The 8,732-nt window shown below is 34.0% G+C and overlaps 2 protein-coding genes across 2 annotated transcripts; one reads left to right on the top strand and one right to left on the bottom strand.

The window, feature by feature from the left end:
- Window positions 1-1,885: 1,885 nt before the first annotated feature.
- Window positions 1,886-2,958, top strand: LOC106334016 (ethylene-responsive transcription factor ERF086-like). The gene has a single exon (XM_013772385.1). The coding sequence runs from the start codon at window positions 1,972-1,974 to the stop codon at window positions 2,956-2,958; it is 987 nt and encodes a 328-aa protein (XP_013627839.1). The 5' UTR covers window positions 1,886-1,971.
- A 1,594-nt stretch (window positions 2,959-4,552) lies between these two features.
- On the bottom strand, window positions 4,553-7,364 carry LOC106328865 (zinc finger CCCH domain-containing protein 58-like). Its single transcript, XM_013767396.1, has 7 exons — window positions 6,996-7,364; window positions 6,749-6,897; window positions 6,597-6,662; window positions 6,190-6,327; window positions 5,782-6,072; window positions 5,420-5,704; window positions 4,553-5,166 (listed from the first exon to the last, which is right to left on the bottom strand). The coding sequence occupies exons 1-7, from the start codon at window positions 7,063-7,065 to the stop codon at window positions 4,882-4,884; spliced, it is 1,284 nt and encodes a 427-aa protein (XP_013622850.1). The 5' UTR covers window positions 7,066-7,364; the 3' UTR covers window positions 4,553-4,881.
- Window positions 7,365-8,732: the final 1,368 nt, after the last annotated feature.

Genomic DNA, 8,732 nt, shown 5'->3' with positions numbered 1-8,732 from the left:
TTATATCAACCTCACATATATAAACTCATTATAGGTATAGTTATATTGAATATATCAAAATATGTATTAAGCTATAACCTTGACCGGTTAGCTACGTATGTTATTATGTTGAATTTGAAAAATTCATTAGCCCGCTTGGACAAATTAAATTAGATATCAATTCAAAAATTTCATTGATTGTCTTTTTAAAGTCATTAAGTATTTACCGGCAATTACGGTTGTATATAAAGAAAGTTAGATTATTCTGCTTGGACAAATTAAATTACATATCAATTCTTAATTTTAATTGATTGGGTTTTTATAATCATTAAGCATTCATCTGCAATTACATTTCTATATAAAGAAAGTTAGATTATGTATTCAGATTTTAAAAATTATATCACATGATTTTGTTGTTTAAATATCATCCCGAAATCGAAGGTGATATCGTTACAAGTGTTTAAAAATAAAGTGAATTGATTACATCATTTGTGTATGATAGTATTTACCTAATTTGATCTTTTTTGATTTATTATTATCGTGTATTAAGGCAAGCTTTTGAAGAAGATTAAAGCGCAAATTTTGTGATAAAAATTAGTGAATATTTTATATAATTAGGGTGAGATTGATTTCAGAAGATTAATTTAACATATATAAATACGTAGCCTTGAGTTCTTTGTTATTTCTCTTTCTAGGATTGCAAACCTAGAGTTTTAAAGACATTTTTCACATTAGTAATTGTGGTTTTATTAGTTTTTTTATTTGTTTCTTTATAATTTGTTGCTTTTGTATTTTATTATTCTATTACATATGTTTCATTTCATATTATCATAATTTTTATTATGAAAGTAATAATTATATTCCTATGTGTTGTTTTATCTTAAACTTATAATAAATTTATTTAAATATTTGCTTACGCTTAAAGATTTATTTCCATATAATATACTTCAATTACACCTAACCCATTACGGTATATAAATCCGCATAATTTCGTTCAATTTTTTTTATATCTAATATTTGTGACTATATATTTTTACTTTATAATATCTATATATTAAAAGTAATAATCTCTTTTAATCACTCATTCCGCGCAGGGCGCGGATTATCACCTAGTGATATATATGTAGGGTTATCATGCACATTGCACGTGACCTCTAAGCAGATTATTTGAGTTGCTTAATTAGCTTCATTATAGTGAAATAAAATATTCAAATAGCATGATGTAATATATACATCACAGAGTGTTTTTTAACAAATATTTTCTAAATATATTCTTATTATTTTCTCTAAATCATACGGTGGCATTCCAAATTTTGCATTGAAGCACATCCAACGAGGGTTCTACCCATTGGAGTTCTAAATATGAATATATGTATATATATATCGTATATATGTATGTAATTGTGGAGTTCGCTAAATAGTATAGAACCCCTACCGTAATTACATACATATATACAATATATACATATTTATATTTAGAATTTAAATGGGTAGAACCCCTTGGAGGTGCTCAGTTACAATGATTTTTGGCCTCCTTCTTAGGCTTTCATAAGTAGCCATCCGTACGCAATGCACATATATATACACTGTACGTACACAGTCAAAAGTTAAGACTCTGACCGGTGAACTATAATGGCAAGAAAACGGATTAATAAAACCATGCAATTAAGCTGTTTAGAATTTGTTTACATCTTATAGAAATCTAACCAATGTTCCAACGTTAATTTATTTCTGTTGACGCCTAAATAAAATATCTTCGGAAAAGGAGAAAAAAAAAGAGGTAGTCTAAAAGCAGTTGAATCAAAAGTGAAGTCTCTCTATCAAGTTCACTGTCTCTCTATTTATAACATCACTTCACTTCCATTCCCAAACAACACCCATCACCTTAGAACCAAAGCAAAAAAAAAAAAAAAAAACTTAATTCATCATAACACCTCTTCAACCAAAACCCTAAAAGAAGGCTCCCTTCAAAAAATCCATTTCTTCATCATCATGTCAACTTCCAAAACCTTAGATCATATTAAGCCCTATGAAACATCCCAAACTCAAATGGGGTTTGCTATAATCAACCAGAACACAGCCACCACCACAACGACCACAACCGGAGAGAGACGAGGCCGGAGATCAAAGCAAGCAGAGCCAGGGAGGTTCCTAGGAGTCAGGAGACGTCCATGGGGTCGTTACGCAGCTGAGATAAGAGATCCAACCACCAAAGAACGTCACTGGCTTGGCACTTTTGACACTGCTCATGAAGCCGCTCTTGCCTACGATAGAGCAGCTCTTTCGATGAGAGGCACTCAAGGTCGAACTAACTTCGCCTACACTCCAACTGATGTTCACACCATCCTCACAAACCCTAATCTCCACTCTCTCATTGTCTCTCCTTACAACAACAACCAATCTTTCTTACCAAACTCTTCTCCACAGTTTGTCATTGATCACCATCCTCATTATCAAAACTATCATCACCATCAGCAACCTAAACATATACCCACCGTTTCTTTCAAAACTCCCGTTCGTCATCAAAACGCATATATTCAAGCGTTTTGCTCTAGTCCTCAAAACTCGTCTTCTAACGGCTCGTTATCTTCTTCACTAGACGAAGAACACAACTTCTTTTCTTTCGATGGAAGTAACTCCAGTAACAACTCGGGTTACTTGGACTGCATTGTCCCAAACCATTGCCTTAAACCACCTTTGGAAACCACCACTACCCAAAGTCAAACCGGAGCTGATTTCACAACTCCTGCAAGCAAGGCCTCTGACTCATACGGAGGGTTTAATAATAGTTCCTTTGAAGATGGTGATATGATGAATCATCACGAGTTTGGTTCGTGTGATCTTTCTGCCATGATTACTAACTATGGTGCTGCCGCTTCAATGTCAATGGAGCCGCAAGATTTCTCTTCTGCGTCTTCTTCTTCTGTCGCTGCTTTTGGAGATGTTTCAGACACTACAGGCTTCTACTCGCTCTATTAGAAATAGAACATTCTTTTTGATATTTCTGTTTTATTTTCATATTTATGTAATAATATAATAAGTAGTTACGTTATTCCATGAGAATTTGCATTTTGTTAACAGCATGTTATGGACTTTATATATATATATATATTCTGCTTATTGTATCATGCACCTGCACCATAAGGTTGGTTATAGCTTACCGTGATGTTTTGTTTTTCTTTCTTTTTCTTTTTGTAATTTTTAAGTTGTGGCTTTGAAAAGAAAAAAAGAGTTATGGTTTTGATTAGCAAAAGGTGTTATTGCGAGTTGTATTAAAGACCTTTTTTTTTGTCCATGCTTCTTCCAACACACTCATTAGGTATATAAAGATGTTGTGTGTATAATAATGAAATCAAATTAATTACTCAAAAAGGATATTTGACTAGAAGTAAATACGTTCGGTTATATAAACTTTCATGACAATTGTAAATTTGGCATTAGTAAGAATATAAGATATACATATGATGGAAAAAAATATTAAGATTAAAGATACGGGATTTGGCATAAAATTTTGCATGTTTGTTAAAAGTAGTATAACTAAAGTGAGATGGACTTTTAGTGAAGTAGCATGATGGTGTTTTTGGTCTTTGGACATGTGTTTTGGTCATGACTTGTTTGGTCTTTAACTGCACAATCACTGTTTCATGTCTCCCTCCTTTTGCCTTAACTTTTGTCAACATCACAACTCTTTTCTTCTTCTTAAATCTGCTTAAGGTTTTGACTTTCTTTCATAGAACTCGATTAGTCCCCTTTCCAATGCTGACCAAATTCACTTTATTTGTTAAATCATCAGACCCAATCAAAGCAGTTATATATATCAAACACAAGCTTACATATGTGTATATATGTAATGTACTTAACTAAGTCTACCGTAACTCGTATGTATAAAAGCAAGTTTACATCTTTGTACAGACTTAATTATGGTAGATCGTTTGTAACTCAGAGAAAAAGCATTTAATGATTAGTAGTAGTTTTTGGGTTGTTGAAAGCTTTTGTTGTGATGTTTCAGTGACCAAACCCATGATTATGATTTTTCTGTTGTTTGAGTAAAACTAGACGCAACGAAAAAGCTACATGCACATGATAAATCACCAACACAAAGAACGAAGTACGAGAATTACTGACATCTACTTCCACATTAACAGTGATCCCGAGATCTGCTCTGTTCTACCTTTCATGCTCTTTCTCTTCCATAATGCTGTTCCAAAAACAACTGGAATCAGGTTGTGCTATTATTGCGTTTGCATTTACTATTCAACATATTAATTTTGCTTACCATTAGAAATGAAAAAATAGTCTTATTAATGTAGATATTATATTTGGTCAAATATTCTGTACAAATTGCAAATACAAAGTTAAACAAATTTACACATTCAAGTTCCTCTTATGCATGAAAAGAAAATTTACAATTATTTTTAAAAAGGTTTAAAAGAAACGAAAAAAATATGTATTCAATTGAAAATAACATGAGATTTACACAATTATCTAACATGTAAATTTGAAAACAAACGCAACCAATAAGAAAAATCTGATTCTTAATTTCCATATTCTATAAACTAACAAGGGATCTTCGTGAATATATAATTCCATTTATTAACAATAATCAATCCGGAAAGTTAAAAGAAAAAAGAGATAAACAGAGATGACAGTGTGAAGGAATCTTATGAACTTGGTAAGAGAGACATAAGAGGAGAGACATAACACAAAAAAAAAAACTAGAGCTGCTTTCGTCTCTCTCTGCTTTTGCTTCTTGTTGTTGTCTCTCCACCCCAGAAAAAAATCTCTACATGTTCATGAGCTCATGAAAGTTTGATAGAAAAGAAGAAGTTGAGAGAGATAGAGAGACAAATTCTAAGAAGAGTAGAGTGAGGTTCTCTTCTCTCCTTTTGAGTTTTGTCTCTTTTAACTTGAAGTCTTAACCTCAATGCTAACTGAGTCACCATCTTTGCGCTCAGTAGGCTCGGAATGGCTTACACCAACGGTCATAGAAGAAGACGAAGAGACTCCAGCAGCACCAGTAGTTTCTGAGCCACCACCACTAGTTGTGGTTGTGGGTTTAATGGAGCTCGAAGAGTGAAGCTCTGTGCCTTGGTCATTCAAAGAAGAGGTCATGGAGTGGTCAAATTTGCATGCAGGCCCAAGCTTGCAAATCCCATGTTGCGCAAAGTGGCTGCATGGTGCCGTGCCCTGCAAAATGATATTTATTATTAGCTTTTTTATTTGTTATGACATGCATTATTGTATACGTGAAAGTAGAATGAACTGTCAGTGATCATGAGAGACGTACCACTTAGTTGTTTCCGGTAATTAAATCAAGAAACAGAGTTTCTATACGGAATTCATCATTGATTCATTACCAAATAACTCTAGTTCCATGACAATAACTCAAGGCGTAAAGCTAATATATGCACAGATGCTTTGGCCAATGAGTGAGACTTACAGGACGAAGTGGGAGGCCAATATTGCTGAGAGCAACTCCCTTGGGCGATGCTGCTGCTTCCATAGGATGATGGTATCTGCAAGAGGTTCCGAACTTACAATCTCCTGTTTTCATAAAGTAGGTACACTCAGGTTGTCCAGGTCGCTGAGGAAAAGAGTGTTCCTTGTTTGAAGATGGACCAGATTGATAAGCAGGAGCTGAAGGAGATAACGGTGTAGTTCCATAAACAGAGCTTGGTCCCATAGACGGTTGAGTCCCAGGAGAAGGTATTGCACTCACAGAAGGCTTTAAATAAAAATGGAACAAGGCTTCGTTAAGATTAAAGAGAAAGAAAAGTGTACAAATAAAAAGAGCAACATTACCTGGTAAGGGTTCCAGCCAGAGTATGAAACCATGCCGGGAGGAAGAACCATTTGGCTGTAAGTACCGTAAGGGTTTTGGACATATGAGCCTGGCAAAAGCTGAGGTCTTGGTACAACTACTCCGAATTGCTGCGATGGTTGAGACTGAAGCGGTGGATAAATAGCTGGACCAGTTGATAACTGCTGCTGCGATGGAACTTGATCACCAGGAGGAACAGGATGGTGAAATTTACAGGTGGAACCGAATTTACACTGGCCGGTTCTCATGTAATAGGGACATTCTTTCTCACCCTGTGAAGTCCATTAATAAGAAACATTTCTTTTTCCCTCAAGGATGAAACATAAGACAAGACTGATATAAGTATATAACCTAGACTAGAGAGAGAGAGAGAGAGAGATTGAACAAACCGGACGTAATGGGAATCCCATGTGATTAAATGAGATAGGACTAGTAACAGAATCTCCTCCTCCTCCTCCTCCTCCTTGTCTAGGATGGTGATACTTGCAAGAAGCACCAAACTTACATTCTCCCGTTCTCATAAAATGCTGCGCAAATAAAGCATAACAAGTGAGAATTGGCTACACTAGAGAATGTTCTATTGAGAAGCATAGGTGTATTGCATGTGTTAAGTTTCCTGGACTTCAACCTAAAATAACAGTGAGTGCAAGTGGTCCATGTCCAATATATATTACTCATGTCCCATTGAAACTCATGATAAAGAGTTTATATTCACACACTATTGAGAGATTAAGGCTTATGGCCTATTAATCTCTACGTAATCTCAATCGTATAAAATGATATATGGAAAATATACCTGACACACGGGTTGTTCCATTCTCTCTGGGAACTCTCCAGCTTCTGCTCTGAGACCTCCCAAGACCTAAAATTTTGAATCAAAAATCGAAACACATCAAGCAGACAAAAGGCCATAACTTTATCAAAACAGACAGACAGAGAATTTATTACCGGTGGACGGTTTGGTGGGTGATTGAACTGACATCTAGACCCGTACCCGCAAACACCGGTTCGTAAGTAATAGACACAATCTGGCTCATCGGGTCTCTCCGGGTACGATTCATTTCCTCCGCCTCGCAACCCTAACCGCGACATCGAAGCTACATACACCCGCATTTTTTAAAAAATAATTCTCAACAAATCAAAGCATTAACAGGAAGAGAAAGTGATAGAGGAAACCCCCATCATTAAACGTTACCTTCAATACCAGTTTCGGTTCCTGGATCCGACCGCGATCCTTCTTCGTCGGTGCCACCCTGCTGTTCCATTGTTTCTTTCTCGTGGCGAACAGAACAAATCAATTGTTGATCTCCGATCAAATGGGAGTGTCCGGAAGGAAATTTTGTTTTTTGTTTTTATTTGGAGAAAGAGACAAAAAAAAAAGTACAGATCGTGGTTTGGTTCTGTCTTCACAACACTCTCAGTCGCTTGATCTCTTTGCCTAAAGCTTTTTTTTTTTGGTAATGTGTAGCTGAAGGGATAGGTATAGTGTTGATCGGTTCTTTAAGCGTGATCGCCTCTTTTGTGGGTGTTTTGCCGGTGGTGGTTAATATACGCGCCAAACATACAATCAATCACTTCTCTCCCTTTCCTTATTACTTTTTTTTTTAATTTCATCAACTTTTATTTTTCTTCTTTTCGTTGTTTTATACATTACACCAAATTCAATATAATATTTTTTATAGAATATGTTACTGATTTTTCCTACAAATTCAATATTTATTTTTATATATTATTTTGAAAATGGAAAATATTTTTTAGAAATTGTAATGGTTAAGAAAAAAAAGTCAAAGAAAATAAACACTGTCGGTACAAGTTGCAAATATAGCAACAAGACAAATTCTATGTCAAAATCAATCCATGCGTGAGAAAAGGAAAAAAAAAAAAGTAACTCATGTGTTATTTATTGACTGATGTTAACGTTTTTTGTTTCCTCAACCAACCATTCCATCTCCTCCTGGTCTGCCAATCACTTTTTAATCTTATCTATGGAGAAAACTGATTAGTCACTAATTTTGTGGCAATGTTGACTCCGACGTATCTAAATTATATTTTTCTATTTGTGCAGGAAACATGCTAATCTTCTCTATATCATTCCACTTTTATCGAATATTCTTAAATTTGATATATTATTTAAGAATATATTATGCTATCCTTATATTCTAGGTTTGATGTATTATTCTACACAAAGATTTTTTGCTAGTTGACTCTGTTGAGTGTTGAGTCTGTCTTTACATAAATCAGGAATTGTTTTGTAACAACTAGGTAAGGAACCCACGAGATATCGCGTGGGAACTCATTTTTATAAATAAATATATCATATTATAATTTATATATTATATAAATAAATAATTTTAATTTCAAAAATTATCATGTCAAAACGTAGAACATATGTGTTTATATTTACTTGTAGATAATATTAAAAATGTATATTCTATAATTTAAAATTACAACTAAAATACAAATACATCAATACTAATAAAATTATATATTTTTTATTATTTTAGGTAAGTTACTCTAAAATTTTAAGTTATATCAATTTATAATAAATAAATAAAATCTCTTACTAAACATAAAAATCTTTTTAAATAAAAAATGTATAGTTTACGTTAGACGGTTGGGTCGTCAACGAAAAAGTACGAACGATTCATAACCTAAGAGGTACGAACACGTTATAAACTAAGGGATGCAAACATGATGTGATTCAAGAGGTATGAACTTGTTCCAAGGGGTGGACGAATGTTCCTTGACCGAAGGTATGAATGTGTCATGACTGAAAAAGAGTAAATGACGTGAACGAAAGGGTGTAAATTGAAATTGAGATTCATAAGACAAAAAAGTTTCCGGATGGATAAAACATGCAAAATCTAAGAAATATTAAGAAAATGATATATTCTAATTTGAATAACTTTTTATGTTGTCGAGAAAAGGTCAT

This window comes from Brassica oleracea, chromosome C3, assembly GCF_000695525.1.
Source record: "Brassica oleracea var. oleracea cultivar TO1000 chromosome C3, BOL, whole genome shotgun sequence".
In the NCBI taxonomy this organism is placed as follows: domain Eukaryota; kingdom Viridiplantae; phylum Streptophyta; class Magnoliopsida; order Brassicales; family Brassicaceae; genus Brassica; species Brassica oleracea.
The sequence above is the reverse complement of the archived record's forward strand: the minus strand, read 5'-3'. Positions and strand labels throughout refer to the sequence as shown.

Coding starts and splice junctions, on each gene's coding strand:
- LOC106334016 (XM_013772385.1), top strand. CDS start 1,972: ATGTCAACTTCCAAAACCTTAGATCATATTAAGCCCTATGAAACATCC.
- LOC106328865 (XM_013767396.1), bottom strand. CDS start 7,065: ATGGAACAGCAGGGTGGCACCGACGAAGAAGGATCGCGGTCGGATCCA. Junction 5,705..5,781: donor CTGGCTGGAACCCTTACCAG/GTAATGTTGCTC, acceptor TTTTATTTAAAG/CCTTCTGTGAGTGCAATACC. Junction 5,167..5,419: donor TTGGCCTCCCACTTCGTCCT/GTAAGTCTCACT, acceptor ATCATTTTGCAG/GGCACGGCACCATGCAGCCA.